The 21,232-nt window shown below is 34.4% G+C and overlaps 1 protein-coding gene across 1 annotated transcript in view; it reads right to left on the reverse strand.

Annotated features, from left to right (window-relative positions):
* Positions 1 to 21,232, reverse strand: part of FER (FER tyrosine kinase) — a 387,502-nt gene that overhangs the window by 275,594 nt on the left and 90,676 nt on the right. The window contains exon 9 of the mRNA XM_081825811.1: positions 11,905 to 12,027. Coding sequence (XP_081681937.1) covers positions 11,905 to 12,027 — 123 coding nt within the window. The remainder of the gene's footprint in view (positions 1 to 11,904; positions 12,028 to 21,232) is intronic.

The raw sequence follows: 21,232 nt of genomic DNA on the forward strand, positions 1-21,232 counted from the left end.
CCTAAAGGGAATTTCAAACTAATTCAACCACATTAAAGCTACAAGAAAACAGGTAGTTGGTGGCAAGGAATACCTTCTGGAAACACTTCATACATGGTATTAATATACCATTAATATATTAAAGAACTGTGCCATGTACCATTGAAAATACGTTATTAATATGTAAGCAACAGGGCGCCTGGGTGGCTCAGTTGGTTAAGCGACTGCTTTCGGCTCAGGTCATGATCCTGGAGTCCCTGGATCGAGTCCCACATCGGGCTCCCTGCTCAGCAGGGAGTCTGCTTCTCCCTCTGACCCTCCCCCCTCTCATGTGCTCTCTCTCATTCTCTCTCAAATAAATAAATAAAATCTTTAAAATATATATATATATGTAAGCAACAATAGATTGTCAATAGGGGAAATTTTCAAAACTGGAGAATAAGATCAGAAAATGTTACCTCCTTAAATTGGAACTTACACGGATTAATATTAATGGAATAAGTAATCATAGGCAGAAGGAATGCCCACTAAGAGAGACTTGTTTATAAATATGATGCTGATCAATATTTTGAAAACTCAATTCCAATCAAATTGAGCAGGGTACAACTTCAGTGAATGAAAGCTATAATCTCCTCACTATACTGCAATGAGTTTCAGGTGAGTATCCTAACAAAAAGAGAACTCAGGTAGAGAACTGAGTGAAATTTGGGAAAAATAGAACCAATGAGTAAGATTATTTTTTTTTTTTTAAAGATTTTATTTATTTATTTGACAGAGAGAGACAGCGAGAGAGGGAACACAAGCAGGGGGAGTGGGAGAGGGAGAAGCAGGCCTCCCGCGGAGCAGGGAGCCCGATGTGGGGCTCGATCCCAGGACCCCGGGACCATGACCCGAGCCAAAGGCAGACGCCCAACGACTGAGCCACCCAGGCGCCCCGAGTAAGATTATTTTTACCAGAAACCTAGCAATGTTCAAAAGACAAACCCCTCTAACCAGTGGAGTTCACAGCAAAAGTAATGAAGAAGGATATATACCAAACTGTCAGAGCTCATTAATACTCCCCAAGTAAAATCATCATGGCATAACGGAAAGAGTGTAATTATACTGAATGAGAACAGATTCAACTTAATGACTTAATCATGTTGTTTTTCTCATCTTCAGTTTTAGCACTGGAAAAATTGATAATATACCAAATTGTCAGGGTTGTTCTGAATACAATGAGATAATACTTGAAAAACTGTTAGCACGGTACCTACCATAAAGTAAGAATTCAGTAAATAGCAATGATCATTTATATCACCATCACTCAACAATCTGTGACCTGTGTTCTAAATCCACACAGATTTCCTGATAAATTCATGCTGGTTTGCATAGTAGATAGTGAGCCTTTTTTCATAATAAATTGGTTACGTATTTTTTCTCTGTGAATCTCTTCAGAGAAAGTTGATTTCTAAAACAACCACTTTTGTGACCATAAATTCATGAGGACTGGGTTCTAGAAAAGATTACACCCATATGAACCTAAAGCTTCTTGAGGGTTCCTTCTTTGCATCTCCTAGCTACCAAAAGAATCACATAACAAGAGGATAAGGAACAACTTAAAATGTACAAGATATGATGGTAAAAACATATAATCATGTACATCTGTAGGATAAGTCCAAAAAGAGGGTGAATGATTTCACCAATGTGGACCAATTAATAGGGAAGTATACTTGAAAACACTAACACTCTAAAACCATTACTGCTACCATTAGCTTTTTGCAAATAGATTTCATAAATAGGGAAAAATGCAAAATAAAATAATAATGATAATCAAAAGAATGAAAATAAACTACAAACTTAAAATATGGAATGACAAATAAGGAACAACAATTACAAAAAAGTAAATATTAACTGAACAGCTGAACAAAATTCAAAGAAATACATTAATAGGAGTGAAACACATACATTTTGTTATCTTTTCAACTGTATAGCAGATGACTACATCCTTCTCCCCAGAATCTGTGCCTATGTTATCTTACATAGCAAAAGGGAGTTTTAGAAGTTAAGGACACTGGAATGGGGAAGTTATTTTAGAAGATCCAGGTGAGTGCAATATTCATAGGCACCTGATAAGAGGAAAGTAAAAGGGATGATGTTAGAGAAGGCAATGTGACAAGAAAAAAAGGGAAGAAAGGCATTTGTTGTGGGGCCAAGAGCCAAGACATGAGGAAAGTCTCTAGAAGCTGGAAAAACAGAAAAAGTAGGTTCCCCCCAAGAGCCTCCAGAAGAAATTAGCATCATCAATAACTTGCTTTTAGGGCCATAAGATTCATTTCCAACATCTGATTTCCAGAAATATATGAGAATAAATTGGTGTTGTTTTAAGCTACCAAGTCTGTGGCAATTTGTTATAGCAGGAAAAGAAATGATACCTATTTTTGGTCCATTTTAAATGGCAAAACTAGAAGGACTGTTATATGGCTGTGCAGTAGTCAGTAACAAATAGAATATAGACTTAGGAGAAAAATATTAAAGAGTTAGAAGTATTACTCAACCAGGAAAAAAAAAGAGACTGTGTTACATGAAGGATGTGAATAAATTAGTTTTAGCTTCATTAAATACTAAACAAATTTTCTGAAGGATTAAACCATTATAGGAAGTTAGAATTAAAAAAAAAAAAAAACTTAAATAGAAATACCAGACAATCTAGTAATTCCACTTCTGGGTATTTACCCAAAGAAAACAAAAACACTAATACGAAAAGATATCTGCATCCCTATGTTCACTGCAGCATTATTTACAACAGTCAAGATAAGGATGCAACCTAAGTGTCCATCAATAATGAATGGATAAAGATGATGTGGTATGGTGTGTCGTGATACAGATTATTCACATATATAAAATATAAATATATTTAAATATATAATACAAATCCACATAATGAAATATTACTCAGCCATAAAAAAAGAATGAAACCTTGCCACTTGTGACAATATGGATGGACCTAGAGGGTATTATGCTAAGTAAATAAGTCAGACAGAGAAAAACAAATACCATATGATTTCACTTATATGTACTCTAAAAAACAAAACAGAAACAAACTCATAAACTGGTGGTTGCCAGAGGAGAGGGGTAGGGGGATGGGCAAAATATGGAAAGGGAATTAAGAGGTACAAACTTCTGGTTATAAAACAAATCAGTCACAAAGATGTAAAGTACAGCATAGGAAATATTAATCAATAATATTATAATAATTTTGCTGGTGACAGTAACTAGATATGTCATAGTGATCATTTGTAATATATACAAATGTCAAATCATTATGTTGTACACACAAAACTAATATAATATTGTATACCAACTATAGTTCAATAAAATAATAAATTAATAAAAGATTTTGTCATATGTAGTTTAGAGAAAAAGCTCTATTTTTATTTTTTTTAAAGATCTTATTTATTTGAGGGGGAGAGAGAGAGTGGGGGAGGGGCAGAAGGAGAGGGAGAAGCAGGCTCCCCACTGAGCGGGGAGCCCAACTTGAGGCTCGATCCCAGGACCCTAAGATCATGACCTGAGCCAAAGGCAGATGTTTAACCAACTGAGCCACCCAGGCTCCCCGAAAAAGCTCTATTTTTAATCATGACTTCTCATGACATTTACAATCTCTATATTACTACTATTTCACCTTTATTTTACTCTGGATAATAAATGGGGTCTTACAAAATGATCAACATAAAGAAGAAAAGTATTTTCAACAAATGGTGCTGGTACAAGTGGACATCCAAATGCAAAAAAATGAATAAAAAAACTTCATACCATTCATAAAAATTAACTCAAAAGCGATCACAGAGCTAAATGCAAAACATAAACTATAAAACTCCTAGAGAATACATAGGAGAAAACCTAGATGACCTTGGGTATGGTGACAGCTTTTTAGATATAACACTAAAGGCACAATCTGTGAAAGAAATATTTGATAAACTGGACTGTACTGAAATTAAAAACTTTTGCTCTCTGAAAGACAATGTCAAGAGAAGAATAAGATAAGCCATACACTGGGAGAAAACATTTGAAAAACATGCATCTGATAAAGGACTGTTATCCAAAACATACAAAGATCTCTTAAATGTCAACAATAAGAAAAACAACCTGATTTAAAAATTGTCAAAGACCTTAACAGACATTTCACCAAAGGAGATATACTGATGGAAAATAAGTACATGAAAAGATGGCCCATATCATATGTCTTCAGTGAAATGCAAATTAAAACAACAATGAGATACCACTACACACTTATGAGATGGCCAAACCCCAGAACACTGACAACATCAAATGCTGACAAGGATGTGGAGCAACAGGAACTCTCATTCATTGCTGATGGGAATACAAAATGATGCAGCCACTTTAAAAGACAGTTTGGCAATTACTTACAAAAAAACTAAAGATACTCTTACCATAAGATCAAGCAATCACACTCCTTAGTATTTGGTCAAAGAAATTGAAAGCTTATGTCCACACAAAAGCCTGCACACAGATGTTTATATAATAGCTTTATTCATAATTGCCAAAACTTGGAAGCAACCAAGATGTCCTTTAGGAGGTGAATGGATAAATAAACTGTGGTTTATCCAGACAATGGAATATTATTCAGTCCTCAAATGAGCTACCAAGCCACAAAAAGACATGGAGGAAACTTAACTGCATATTATTAAGTGAAAGAAACCAATGTGAAAAGGCTACCACATGTCTGATTCTAAATACATGACATTCTGGAAAAGGCAAAGCTATGGAGATAATAAGATCAGCAGTTGACAACAGTTGAAGATGGGGGCTGGAGGATAAATAACTGGAGATTTATTTATTTGAGAGAGAGAGAGTGCACGTGCATGAGCAGGAGCGGGGTGCAGAGGGAGAGAGAGAACCTCAAGCAGATTCCCTGCTGAGCAGGGAGCCTGACATGGTACTCAATCCCAGGACTCTGAGATCATGACCTGAGCCAAAATTGAGAGTCAGCCACTTAACCGACTGAGCCACCCAGGCACCCCTAGAATGAAATGTAATTTAAACTAAGGACTTTGGGTGATAATGATGTGTCATTGTAAGTTCATCAACTGTAACAAATGTTAACACTCTGGTGGGGGATATTGATAATGGGGGGGATATGCATGTGTCGGGGCAGGGGTATATGGAAAATCTCTGAACCTTCCCCTCAATTTTGCTGTGAAACTTAAACTATTCTAAAAGATAAAGTCTTAATATAAAAAAAAAGAGGTATCTGTACACATTTATGAGAATGGCTCAAATAAAATATGGTGACCACACCAAATCCTGGCAAGGATGAGGAGAAACTGATCACTCATGCATTGCTGGTAGGAAACTTCATGGTTATCCCAGAGAAATTAAAACATGTTCACACAAAAACTCTTACATGAATGTTTGAAGCATCTTTATTTGTAATAGCCAAAAAATGGAAACCAGATGTTCTTCAAAGGGTGAATGATGAGACCAAATATCCACTCTGTTATGGGTTAAATTGTATCCTCTAAAAAGATATGTTCAAATCCTAACCCTAAGAACGTCAGAATGTGACCTTATTTGGAGATGGGGTTGTTGCAGATGTAATTAATTAAGATGAGGTCATACTGGAGTGGATGGGCTTTTAATTTCTATGAGTCGTGCGTGTCCTTGTAAGAAGAAACTCTGTATACTGAGAAGAGTATCCAGAACACTGTACAAAGAGATTGAAGTGATGCCTCTATAAACCAAGGAATGCCTAGGTTTGCCAGCCATTAGAGAAGTTAGAAGGGAGGCATGGAACAGATTCTCCCTCAGAGCCATCAGAAGAAACCAGCCTGCCACTTCATTTCAGACTTTTGGTCTCCAGAACTATGAGAAAATAAATTCATTTTTTAAGCCACCAGGTTTGCAGTACTTTGTTATGGCTGTCCTAGGAAACTAACACCACACCATGGAATACTACTTAACAATAAAAAGGAATGAAAGTACCTGGATGGATTACAATGAATGTAAAAAGCCAATCTCAAGAGATTGCATACAGTGTGATTCCATTTACATAACATTCTTGAAAAGACAAAATTGTAGAAATGAACATATTAACAGTTGCCAGGGGTTAAGAAAAGGGTGTGAGATAGAAGGCAGTGTAGCTATAAAAATACAACATGAGGGACCCTTGCAATGATGGAAATGTTCTGTACCATTATTGTGTCAATGTCAATATCTGGATTATAATATTATATCATAGTTCTGCAAGATGCTACCACGGCGGAGAACTGAGTATAGGGTACATAGGACCTCTCTGTCTTGATTCTTACAACTATATGTCAATCTATAATTGTCTGAAAATAAAAAATTTAATTAAAAATACATATCACTGCTGCTGCATCACACTTCCTCTGGTGAGGTGAGGTTTTTTAATCTCATATGCCTTGGGTTCCTAAATACTCTGTTTTAGGGATAGCCTTTTTTATTCTCCTTCAGGAGTTCTAAATATCTATTGTAACTGTATCATATTGGCAATCACTTAGTCATTCTGAGACACTATCCTAATACCAGGAATTAGGTTAAAATATACATTTCCTAGTTTTTAGTTTGGTGGTTTTGAAGAACAATGAGATTTGCTGGGGAGGTATATGTCCTGTTGTATAGCTCTAGTCCTACCTTTTTTTAATCAACATGTCTAATCATGAAATTAATGAGCAACATTAGCTTCTAACAATTAATTTCACTGAGTTTAATGTATAATGATATAATTTCACATAATTAACATCTTGCTTTTGTTTAATAGTTACTTTTTTAAAAGTATTGCTATAATCACTATACCACATACCATACAATTATTTTTATGCTTATAATACCATAGAGCAAACAAGCTATACATACTACAGTAAGAAGAAAATTATACAAAATAAATGATTGTATAACATAAGATATATATGAAGCTATAAATAAATTTAAAACATGGGGCCCCTGGGTGGCTCAGTCGGTTAAGGGTCTGCCTTTGGCTGAGGGCATGATCCCAGGGTCCTGGGATCAAGCCCCACATCGGGCTCCCTGCTCGGCGGGGAGCCTGCTTTTCCCTCTCCCACTCCCCCTGCTTGTGTTCCTTCTCTCGCTGTGTCTCTCTCTGTCAAATAAGTAAATAAAAATCTTTAAAAAAATAAATAAATAAATTTAAAACATGGATGGGATCAGGACCATTGCATGTGCAACTTACTTCCTATTACTGACTACTCTTTCCATGCATTTTTCACATGGAGGCGTCCTTCACATCTAGCAAGAAATGCCACTTTCTGTGAGACCCCTGACTACCTATCTTAAGTAGGTGCTCCTCTATTATTCTTCTATCTGACCTCCTTATTTTATAGCATTTATCACAATTGTTAATTTCTTATTTGTATTAGCCTACTCCACAGAAGTGTAAGCTTCACGAGACATGGGACAAAATATATCTTACCTTTCATTGTATTCACAGCACCTAACAGACATGTAATAAATATTATTGAATGAATTCCCTACTTAGGCAGGACATTTTTTTTTGGTAACACACATAATTTTTAAATCCTAAGACAAAAATAAAAGGTCCCTGAATTTGCAGACTAAAACAATACCCTAGACGGCTCAAGTCTTACCTTAACTATAAGCTAGCTGTGACATTTTGCAAGTCTCTTAAAATTTGGGGGCCTCAGATGTCACATAATTTGAAAGACAAGGAGGTTGGATCAAATGAGCTCTTAAGATTCTGCATGGCTCTAAGAGTTTTGATTTTATAACATATATTTTTAAGTATTAGGTGATAATGGCACAAAACAACACAAAATTGAATAATCATTCACTTTTTGAAAGTCAAACCAAGCATTAAAACCAATAGTAACATTACTTGCTCTTCATGCCATTGAGTCATAAATAACATGCTTGGCGTACTTTCCCATAAACTACTTTCTAATTCAGTAGTCAAGGATCATAAATCAGGAGAAGATTGATATTATTTCCATTTGAATAAATATGCTTTAGAAGTAATGAGTAAAGTTATGTATACTAGAGTGACACTCTGTGTTGTATTAAAATTATACCATTTCAAGTGGTTGGTTTTATTCCTTTTACTCTATTTTTTTTTTTAAATATAATTCTACAACAGCTACATTTCAGTTGAGACCTGCATCATTTATATAAGTTAAAACTCAACTCGTTAGTTTGAATTTAATGTCACATAAAAACCATTCTTTAAGTTTATTTTTCACTTTAGATTATTCAATTACAGGAATCAAAGCTATCAAGTGATTTCTTACATAATTTATTTTTTCCCTGTTACTATAAAATGTTTTAGAGCCATTTATGTTAAACTCAAATTTAAAGGTTTTAACTTTAGCTCCTTATTATGTTGTATTTCAACAGAACCACTAATGCTTTCTGTTAGGTAAAAATTCAGCATAATTGCAGTAATTTAAGAGTGTAGATATCTAACTTATAGGATACTTTTAGCATTTGTTAAGAACTGTAGTTCTGTTTTATTGTTTTATTATTCCAATTAACAGTATATGAAGCTAAAAAAGTATTGTCCAGTAAAAAAATTGTAAATCTATTTCTAAAACTAGATTAAAATTGCTTTCAATTATATAAGTGTATTTAAATATGTATGTAGATTTATACACATACATACACCAAAAAAGGAAATGTTTATGAATTATTAAGAAACTGAAAAGCACAAACATTTTCAGTAGAAAATAATTTCAGGTTATTTGTTTAGCAAAATATTTTAACATATAAGTCAAAGACAAACTTCAACCCTACTAATAGCTAAATTAATGAGATTTCACAATTACTGCTTAGTTATATAAATGTACTTAACATTTTCAAGATTACGCCATGAAGCTAACAATAAAAACATCACAATAACAAAGGGTTAACAGAATTTGGGTTAAACAGGACTCATCCCCTGAACTGCTTGACACACTTATCCCTTTTAACTGACTCTCATAAGAACACTTAAAATAATAAGATCAAGCTGTGATTAAAAAGACATATGCTGTGGAGTCAGGAACTCATGCATTTTTTTACCACTGACTAGGTATGTAATTGTAATTTTTTAAAATTCTCTAAGTCACACAGGTAAAATACAGGCAAATACACAAAAGGCATAGTGAAGATAACATTCAATGTGGTAATATATATAAAACATCCAGATAACATGTGGAACAGCATAAGAACTCAATAAATGTTATTTCCCACATATCTACCACCCTTTAAGCCCCCCTCCTATATCCCCACTCTCATTTCCTGATAAATATAAATAGGTGTAGGAGAGTGGGTCACATTCATTATGTAGATGAAGAGTCAAAGATTTGAGTCAAGAAAATATAGCAAAAAATCAAAGAATCTCACAATTTCTAGATTAAGATAACACTTAAAGATTGTCTCCTCCAACAACGTATAGTCAGACATGCTAGTGAGAGGGTCAGGCATCTAATGGTCTTTCTTTATACCCACTAAATTTTAAAACAGGAGTCATTTATAATGCATGCATTTACAAAACTGTAAAAAGTAAAACTACTTGGTCATCTGTAAACATGTGAAGAAATTATTCCCAAACACAGAAAAGCAAAATATAATTATTTTTTTGAATGTCGTATGTTCAATGGTTGATAAATTTTATTTTTGATCCAAATAGAATCTTCTGTTGATGCAATACTGAAATTTTCCAGATTTATTAAGGGAATGCCCAGAGCAACTCAAATTTTCCTTTTCTCATCTTTAAAAAGCTCATAGATTCCAATATAATATTTAACGCCAAGTTATAATAAGGAGTCATAGTATAAGTGGGAGAGGTAGGCCTCTAATATTTTGAGCTGTGTAATAGAATAGATGGTGTTGCCATTCACTGAATAAGGAATACTAAGAATGAACTAGGTTGAATTGGGTTAAGCTGTATTGAGATTTTTAATTCAGTCTTAGACATGGGAAATTTAGGGTACTTCTAAGACATCCAAGCAGTCATGTCAAGTAGGCAATTGACCACATGGCCATTGAGTTCAGAGGGAAAATCTGAGCAAGAGTAACAAATGTGGGTCATCTTCAGGAAACCACCTAGAGAGAGAATACAGAGAGGGGAGTAATAAAGCCTAGGGCCATTCCTCAAATAACTCCAAAATGGATTGGCTGAGTGGAGGAGAATGAGTTTATAAAGGAGTTGCCAGAAAGACAGGCAAAAGATCTGGTCCCAAATACCAAGGGAAAAGAAGAAACATGTAGTCAACAAAATCAGATACTGAGAGGAGGTCACGTAAGATACTTGTTAAATTTAGCAATGTATAGGTCATTGGAGATCTTACAGATACCTATTCCAATGGTGATGGGGCAGAAGCTAGATATATGGGGGTTGAGAACTAAGTGGGAGTTGAACAAATGAGCAAGCATAATTACTCTTAGCACAAGTATGACTAAAAAAACAGAAGACAAAGGCAGTTGGGGGAAAATATGAATACAGAAGGGTTATCCGGGGTGGAAATTGTTTTTAAGAGTCAAGACATAAGCATATTTAAAAAGTGAGCACTGGACTCAATTAAGAAGAAAAGATGAACATAATATGACAAATAATGTAAAATTTCTGAGAAAGTATGAGATGACAAGATACAAAAAACGGGCCCAAGAAGTAGACTTAGGACAAGGAGCAGTTCCTCTATGGAAGCAAGTACAGAGAATGGGTACAAATGCAGTGGATGTGCATATCTAGTCATAGAAAATAACAGAATTGCAACCTGATGATTCTAATTTTTCTGTAATGTAGAAGAGGTCCATCCGCTGTCTATAATGGGGGAGATGAGAGGATCAGAGACTTGAGAGAAGTGGAGAATATTTGAGATGTTATATAGAAAGAGCAAGTATAGACCAGAGAAATCCGACACATCACAATTTCCTTAAGAATCTTGCTAAACCAAGCCAATTATGAGAGAATGATAGCAAGAAATTCATACGCTCCAGTCAGTAGAGAAACCATACTAGTTATACCTGTTGGAGATGCAAGCAATAACCAAAGCCAAAACATAGATTTTAAATTATAGATCAAAATGTAAACGTTAAAACAGCAGAAAACATAATTAGTGAAAACAACATAATTAGTGAAAACAACCCAAGTAAGAGGATCCAGTAGGATATTTACAGATCCAGAAGACAGCAAGAAAAATGAAAGTAAGACAAAACAGCACAGCAAATCTTTTCTTTTAATTTTGATTTTTTTATTGTTATGTTAATAACCATATATTACATCATTAGTTTTTGATGTAGTGTTCTATGACTCATTGTTTGTGCATAACACCCAGTGCTCCATGCAGAATGTGCCCTCTTTAATACCCATCACCAGGCTAACCCATCCTCCCACCCCCCGCCCCTCTATGTGGTATATATATACAATGGAATATTATGCAGCCATCAAAAGGAATGAGAGCTTGCCATTTGCAACGACGTGGATGGAACTGGAGGGTGTTATGCTGAGCGAAATAAGACAATCAGCACAGCAAATCTTAAAGGGATTTTTATAAGTGAAGCAGATTGCTATTTTCTCTAAGTGTGTTTGCTTCCTTCTAACACAGAGAAGCCAATTTTAGATAACACTAATCTGCCACTTTCTCAACAAGGAATGCACAATGAAATCTGGTGGACACTGATAAGGGGAATAAAGACAATTTTTAACAGGATTTTTCAGAAAATAGTTCAAACTGTTAAAACATTGAGACATGATCAGTCCACTATATTGACAAAGCCCAGATCATTTTTCCAGAGTCCTAGAAAGTAACTCAATGACACTAAGTTTTACACTGAAAATGAAATTTCAGCTTCTAGAAATTTTACATCCATGATAACATGTAACTGAAGTATTCTGTAAAATTAAATCAATTAAACTTTCTTCCTGCAAATTATTTTTGTTTTACTCACTCAGACTTCTTTTCATAGGTCTTAGAAGATTCCTCAATTCTCTTCTCTAGCTCCAAGACAGCCTCCTCCTTGTTTAAAAGCATCTGCTGTGTCTGCATAAGTTCCTCTGCTAAAGTTTTCAACCTAGAATGAACAGTTTCCTCATTATAAATCAGTAAGTTAGTTATATTCACTTTATGCACACACCCTGAGCATTCATACATCTAAGATGGTGATGTCCAAAACGGTAGCCACATGTAATTTAATTTAAAATAAAGTAAAATTTCAGTTCCACCCCTAGCAATAGGAAAAAACTGAAAATAAATGCCCATCTATAAATAACTACATTAAATTTTATTACATGTAAGCATTAAAACACTGTTCACTATATTTCATATATATTAAGAAAAGAGGATAATGCAAAAAAGTATGCATAGAATAAGCCCATTTAAGTCAAGAAAACAATTTATATACATGGATATGCTTGTATATACATTCTGGAAAGATACATGAACTTTTTTCACCGATTAACACAGGAAGGTACAAATGGGATCTATAAAAAGGAAAGCTTTAATTTCCACTGTACCCCCTTTTGTAAGGTTTTATGGATTTTATCATCTGCAAGCATTAGCTGGATAATTTTTAAAGACTTAATGTTAAAGACACAAAAGCCAAAAACAACTGTAGATAGTAACAAGTTTTCAGTACTTATACAGAAACTTTTCTATCCTCAAACCATTGGCCATCATTATCTAAATCTTATAGCACTCTTGCAGAAATGTATCTTCCTAAAAATCTATACATTATAAACTTCCAATACTGTCACATTCATTGTGACATTTGGGCTAATTAAAAAAATAAAAAAACAGAAAAGGGTTACAGTTGCCTCAAGTAATTTTTCTGACATCTCTTTTTCTCTATGACTGCAACATAAATTGAAGAAAAAAAACATTTCTTATGATCTCTTTCTTAAAATATAATTGCAGCAGCATAGCAATTTATGGGTGACCTTCTACACCATGACACAAATCTTTATTAGCTTTTCTCAAGATTAAACAGAAAATAGCTCCTAATCAACCAAACAAAAGTTATGAGTTTCTACTAAATATATTTATCTCCTAAACACACAACCTAATCCACCCCAACCAACAAATCCAGCTGCCTTCTTCTGTGTGATTTTTTTGTGTCTCTTAATCACAATATCCTTTTAACATGTCACCTGCCTTCTAATATTTCACATATTTCCAAATCTTTCCCAGTCACTCATTCAAACCAAATACCAAACTTGAACTAAGACTATAAATGAGAACAGCAAAAAACAAACTTGATAAAACGACAGTCCTGCTTAAAATGTGAGAGTACTGCATTATTTATTGTTTCATTGATTGACAAGGTTGATTCAGACAGCCGAATGGGTTAAATTGGCAGCATTCCCTACAATAGGACTCAGCAGACATTTTCTGTAAAGGTCTAGAAAATAAATATTTTAGGCTTTGCCATCAAGAGACAAAATCAAGGATATTACGTAGGTACTAACATAACAAAGAGAAAACAAATATCTCATTGAAAAATTCAAAATATAATAATAATTGGGTACAATTCATCATAACACCGGTGTATTAATGAGGACAGAAATCTTTTGAAGGTAATAATTTTTCCCTTCATTGGGGTTCAAAGTTAGTGCTCATCATCAAAATCAAATGTAAATGTTCATTTGTTAAAGCAGATATATAATGAGATTTCATGTATTTCATCTTTGAAAGGATCTTTTCACATAGATGGATACTGCCAAATATCAATAACAATCATAAGCATATGACTTTAATTGAGTATATTTACAGCTTAGAAGGCATTTATAAAATTACATTGCATGCTTTTTAGCATGTCATTACATTGCAGACTCATCACTCCTAACTGAAAGTTAGGTGGGAACTCCTTAATTGCACAGTTGAATGGATTTTTGAAATGCTGAAATACTTGTACAGAGGTCCAAAACTCACTGTTAGAAATGTAGTTTGAGCTTAGAAAATACATCAGCTACAAATTTGGTGGGAATGGTAATCTTGCTTCATGTTTTAATGTTTGATGGCACAGGAAATATATACAATAGCCTGCCATTACCTGGGATTCAAGGAACATTAGTTGTCATCTAAATGATTTTTACTACAGTATAAATTCTGCATATAAGCACTGTATTATCTTGTAATTTTAGGTTGAATATATTAGGAAAATATTCAAGTCTTTAGCACAAGTTAATTTTTCTGAAGCTTTTGGAATTCAGTGTTGAATAACAGTGGTTGAGGGAAATTCTGATTTAGAAAAATTTCAGTCTTGGCTCTGACCTCAAAAAAAAAAATCACAATAAAACTTTACTACTTCTAACTTATCAAAATCCTACATGATAGGACAAGTGGGGACATTCAATTTCAATTTTTGACAAAAAATTCATGGAACTGATGATGGTCAAGTCCTTGAGAGCAAATGAAGGCCATTACTGACATTATTAGTTTAAGAACACATGTTTAGATACAAATAATTTTCCATGAAGTGCCTCCTTATGAAAAATACAATGAATAATCATACTAGGTAAACACCTAACATTTTCACAAGCTTTGTAAATTTGTTCAACTAAGCCTCTTTCTGATCCACACATTTTTAACACCATCATTTGTAACATTTCAGTTTGTATTGAATTAGTGTTTTCTCGATCTCTTTGAAAATATTCTTGTCTGTAGTTGAGCCACAAAAACTATTCCTAGAGAGTAATTCTTCAGTCACGTCAGACTTGGCATTGACTCCTCAAACAAACAACTGAGCAGTTTTGATCACACCTGCTGACTTATCAAGAGACAGGGAAAGCCACTTGAAATCATTTATTTTTAAAATTAACTAAAGAGGTAGCTCCCAATCTTCTCACTCTTCAAGTGAATGTTCTCACTGAAAGACTAACAGACTACAGACTAAGTTTATTTTCTCTAGACATATTTCCTATTTCCTTAGTTACCGCAGTGAAACACTAATTCACCAGTGGTAAATGCCTTTCCCTGTTCAGATAACAAATGAGCCACCCAGAAACTTATTTTGGTTGCATCCTCATTTTCATATTTTTCTAAAAAAAGTCTGCTGTGCTGAGGTATTCCATTTAAAAATTTTTTTAAAGATTTTATTTATTTATTTAAGAAAGAGAGAGAAAGAGTACGAGCAGGAGCAGGGGGAGGGGAAGCAGACTCCCCGTTGAGCAGGGAGCCCGACGCGGGGCTCGATCCCAGGAACCTGAGATCATGACCTGAGCTGAAGGCAGACACTTAACCGACTGAGCCACCCAGGTGCCCCTCCATTTTAAATTTTATAATTTTTCTCACTAGTGCTCTCCTGCAAGTTGGTAATACTGAAATGAGTATTTAGACTGGTAATGTCAACATATATTGTATCATTTAGCACAGCCATAGTGTCATTACATAATAAACACAATACTTTGCCATCTAATTGAATAACAAAATAATCCACACTCTACTGTGTCTTATCTTGATAAGCACCGAGTAATACATAGAATTGTTGAATCACTCTATCGTACACCTGAAACAAATATAACACTTACATGTTAATTACACTGGAATTAAAATTTTAAAAATTTTAAAAGGTGTAATATTCAAAATCTATTCTCTTTTTTGGTTTTGACATGATCAGCATGGGCTGATAACAAAAAGCCATTCAAATGCTGTAATAGAGCAATATGTGCGGCACTCAAAATGCTACTGAGTTAGAACAATGTCACTAGGATCTGTAATGCACGAAGCAGCAGTGTGACGTGAAGGGAATGCCATCTATGGTCTCTGTCACAAATGCTCAACTCTGTCACTGTAGCAAGAAATCACCCATAGACCCACCCATGGACAATAGATAAATGAATGAGCATGGCTGTGTTCTAATAAACCTTTATTTATGTACTCTGATGTTTAAACTTCACATTATGTGTCACAAAATATGTTTCTGTTGATTTTTTTAAACATTTAAAAATGTAAACAGCATTCTTAGCTTACAGACTCCACAAAAATAAGTAGCAAGCAGGATATGGCCCACAGCCTGCAGTTTGTTAATTCATATCCCATAAAATCCAAAAGAATTACTTTTCCACACAGATAATTACCATTCTTCAATTCTTATTTAGGGGTGTCTGGGTGGCCCAGTCTGTTAAGCATCTGCCTTTTTTGGCTCAGGTCACAAACGGATGTCTCATCTATCCCAAATGTCAAAACCAATGTAATAAACACATATATTCTTCTAATGTTCACAATTTTATAGATCTATCTTCTTCAAGTTATTTTGATGAGCTAAAATTACTGAGTCCCAAATTATTCAATTAAATAGTGATTAGATGAGAGGAAATACTTGCATATATAATCTTAATAAATGGATGATTAAAATCAATATAGTATCTTTTCTAGCATTTGGCAAAGAGTGATTCAAAACAGAGGCAGATGGGGGAAGGGTGATGAAGGGGAAGAAGAGAGGCTGTAGATCACAGAGACAAAAGAAACAACCTCAGATTGCAGCTTGAAGGTAATGCAACTTAAATGCATGTGTGATAGAAGTGTAGAATCTCAGGTGTCCAGTGTTAGAAATTATCAGAGGCTGAGGAAGCAGCCCTCTACGACATCATGATCTACCATGCAAAAAAAAAAAAAAAAAATTCCCATAAGTAGGAAATAAACAATCCTACAAATACTGAGTTTAAGTCTTCTATATACCACACTTTCATAAATGTAGCTGATACAAATAATGAGAATATGATAAAATGCTTCATGGCACATATTTAGATGCGTAAATGCAGTAACTTTGTCATTTAATATTATTATAACATTAGATTTCCATCAAGCCCTCTTTTGGATATAAATACTAGTTGTGTAATAACGTCAGAACGTCCTACATTTAGCTGAGAAAACTCTACATGATACCATAAGCAGGAACCAAGAATAGAAATTATTAAATATATCAGTAAGTTTCTGCTAATAAAAATGACAATTTGTATGTTACATTTAGGAATTAAAAAAAAAAAGCCCCCTTCCCAAATTAAAAGGAGTCCTTTTATGAATAGCAAAGTGAAAGATATAACCTTAGGGAAAGGGCATCTACTTGAACTTCAAACACCTTACAATTTAACACTGACACAGAAGTATAGCAGAGGAGAAGAAAAGACAGAGACAAAAAGGAATTCCCAGTAAGACTATTGTAAAAATACTACTTTTTCTCGTGACTCTATACAACTTTTTTTTTTAAAGATTTTATTTATTTATTTGTCAGAGAGAGAAAGAGAGCACAAGCAGGGGCAGAGGCAGAGGGAGAAGCAGGCTCCCCGCTGGGCAGGGAGCCCGATGTGGGGCTCGATCCCAGGACCCTGGGATCATGACCTGAGCGAAAGGCAGATGCTTAACCGACTGAGCCACCCAGGCGTCCTGACACTATACAACTTGAGGAATATAAACTCATTAGAAAAGTTTAACAAAAAGACATTCTTTAAATATGAAAGATACTTATTCAAATAGAGCAGCAGTCTTTAGCCATTTTGGGTCGAAGTCCTCTGAAAATTTGCAGGAACCTGCCACCAGAAAGTAACACATACATTTCTACACACAATTTTACTGGGTTTATGGTACAGATTTTCAATCCTGTCCACACGATAAAGTCACCTGGAAAGTTTACAAAAAATCCCTATGCCTAGACCGTGCCCTCACAAAACTTGATTCAATTGGTTTGGGTTAGGTCCCAGACATCAGCATTTTTTTTTTTTAAAGATTTTATTTATCTATTTGAGAGAGAGAGAATGAGAGAGAGCAAGTACATGAGAGGCGGAGGGTCAGAGGGAGAAGCAGACTCCCTGCCGAGCAGGGAGCCCGATGCGGGACTCGATCCCGGGACTCCAGGATCATGACCTGAGCCGAAGGCAGTCGCTTAACCAACTGAGCCACCCAGGCGCCCCAGACATCAGCATTTTTTAAAGCTTCTTTACTGATCCTAACATAAAGCCAGAGATGATGACATCTACTATTCAAAACCTCCCTGAAATCTCTCCAGAAAACCCTCTTCATTCACTTGCTCATTCAACAAAGATGTTAATTAATCATCTGTAACATCTGACATTTAGCCAAAAATTCTGAAGAGTCCAAGAGAAATGTAGTCCAGTTTTTCCTCTGTTTCACAGTCACTATGAATCAGCAGTCTGGCAGACTGCCAGTATGACTTGCATAATTAGAAGAATTCTCCAGGAGTCAAATACTAATGACTCTCACTTCCAAACTAAGGTACCCTTTCACAAAGGACAGGGTCACCAGATCACTGAAACAAACATAAAGGAATGCAAAACAAACAAACAGTTTTGAAGTTTTCCTATACTATTTCTTATTACAGCTCTTAAATGGGCTCAGGAAAAACGTAGAACATGGGGAAGCACAGGCCATAAAACATTGGCATTTTCAAAGAACACTTTTGAGAGTGTTCTATTCTAAAACTATATAGAGCAACGTGATTGGGGAACAAATGTTTAGTGAAAGGACAGGAAGTGACACAATGGGAAGAAAAACAAATAGCTAATATTCTGGAGAGAGTCATGCTACAATAAAACTGCAAAGATGAGAGAAATAAAACCACATTTATTTAACATTATTATAAACATTGGCCCCAAAAAGCTTCCCTACTCACCTCATCCATTCACCTCCATTCTGACATATGATCTACATGTATACAAACATATATATGTACTATTTTATTAATAGACTCATTCCATAAATATTACTGTATAACTTGCTTTTGCCTTTTATTGTATACTTTGAAGATCTTTCCATAAAAGCATATATAAACCTACCTTTACTCTATTTAAAATAGAGTAAAACCTGTATAATCTAGAAAAATTGTGGATATAGTAAGGATATACCATAATTTAACAAACCCCTCATAGATGAATATTTAGGGTGTTTCCAGTATTTTGCCAAAACAAAAGGACTGTTTTAAGACCTTTTTAGTCCTTGGCCTCTATCGAAATTAGTATCATATATATTAAAATGTGGTTTCTCAGAAATCCACATTCATATGCAGATATTAAAATCTATACTGTACACCTGAAACTAATATAACACTGTATGTTAACTAAAAGAAAAAAAACTAACTTATGAATTTTGAAATATTTTTGTTTTTACCAAATTTAATAATTAATGAAAGTGACATAATACAGCTTGTAACATAATTTTCTTTTCATATTTAGGAACAAACAAAAAGTTTTCAGACCTCAAGTATTTCCAAAAGCCCATGAAAAACTAAGCATTGCACTTGGAGTCCACCCCAAGCAGTAATTAAAAAAAACAACAAAACCAACACCCAGAACTTGCTATGTGCTTAGAATACTATTCTAAGTATTCTACATTTATTCATGCATGTAAGCTTTACAACAACACTATGAGTTGGGGGCCATTATTATTACCATTTTATTTTTGAGGAAAATGACATATAAAGGGACTAAGTAATCCGTCCAGTTTCACAGAGGTAATGTCATACTGTGAGGATTCAGAAGCGGGCAATCCACCATGTTACTTACACTTGTACATAGATCTTTGCTTACCTATAGGCTAAAGTTCTACAAGTAAAATTTCAACTCAAAGTGTATGAGCAAGTACAACTTTGATGTATGTTGCAAAATTATCCTCCAAAAAGCTTACACTAATTTACCTTTCTGCCAAGACTTTATAAGAGGGCTTATTTCTCCATACCCTCCATAACAGTGGGTATTATCAAATTATTTCATTCTTGCCAATCTGGTAGGTGGAATAACTTCCTTTTTAAAAATGGATATTTCTTTATTGTTACAGGACTATTGGTCATTTGTATTTATTTTTCCAAAGCTATCTATCTGTTCATTTGTTTAATTCATTTCTATTGGATATAATGTTTCAGCACATTCAACAACAAAATTGATAAGTTAAGAAAGAAATTAGTTTAACTTTAAAGCACTAATATTATGGTAAAAGGAAAGCAAGACTTTGTATCATATTAAATATATACATACGTGTGTATATATAAAATTTTTTAATGGAATTATCTTAGATTATTTTAACAGTGCCAATAAACACACTGTATAATTCATTCTTGGAATAAAATTCTCAAGGGAAACCTGCTCTTAAACTCCTATCCTGATTTAGACACTGTTCAGTGAAATGTAGCTAAAGTTTTGCCTCAGTAAGATGTAAGTCATTAAATATTCTATCACATTATCAAAGATTTATTATCCTTAATTTATTACATTTTTTCATTGCTTCATCACCATAATTAAGAAATAATGATTTATGCGCATAACTAGTGTTGTTCTCATTATACCCTGAAAAGCAATAAGACAAATTATTCTTTGGTCACAAAATCTCTTATTTTACATAAGCTTTTAACAGGTAGCTATTTTTAATTTTACCATATTATACTCCAATATTTCTATGCTCATTCTTTCTTGGTGTTTATTAAAATAAATTGATGGATTTTAGCATAAATACCTTGGAGGTATTAACCCTTGCAACCTTAAATATACAGTAAATATATTCTGATGATTAAATGAATAAATTACTTGGGACCAATACAATGATCAGAAAAACAGGAGTAATTTATGCCATATTCCTTCCCCAAGCAGCACAGGAATCAAAAAATGAAATTTGTCACTGCACAAGAATTGAGAAACTCTACTATCCATTTTGTGCCATAAATCCAATTCTGTTGTTCACAGCAGAGTTTCTCAACCTTGGCACTATTAACATTTTCACCAGATAATTCTTTGTTGTAGGCGGCTGTCCTATGCACTGTAGGATATTTAGCAGCATCCATGGCCTCTACCCACTAGTTACCAGCAGTACCTTCCCACCTGACAAACAAAAATGTCTCCAGATATTGTCAAATGTTCCCTGGGGACAAAAATCACCCAGGGTGAGGACCACTGGTTTAAAGATAGCTAACATTATAAGTGTATATCTAAATCCAAAGTGAGACTCCTGTGAAGAACTTCAAAACTTGGGAATAGCTTCAAGAATCCCAATATGGTTGCTAGAAAAACCTCCCTAATTCAGTGTACTCCCATGCCTCCCTTCCATTCAACAGTCAATCCACCGTAACTTTTAAGCCTTCATTTTGTTCAGGTGACTCAACAAGCATTTGTTAGTTTCTTCCATCCCACCTGCCCAACTTTAAAGTTATCAAACCCCTTTCCAAGAGTTAGTCGCAGGATCCTACCACTCAGTTAATCATTTGTAACACCAAAATATTATGAACAATAGAAAGGAGATGGTTAAATTATATTAGATAGGGACTTTTGGCTGAGTCTTTT

This window comes from Leptonychotes weddellii, chromosome 7, assembly GCF_054177405.1.
Source record: "Leptonychotes weddellii isolate Sample4059 chromosome 7, ASM5417740v2, whole genome shotgun sequence".
Lineage (NCBI taxonomy): Eukaryota > Metazoa > Chordata > Mammalia > Carnivora > Phocidae > Leptonychotes > Leptonychotes weddellii.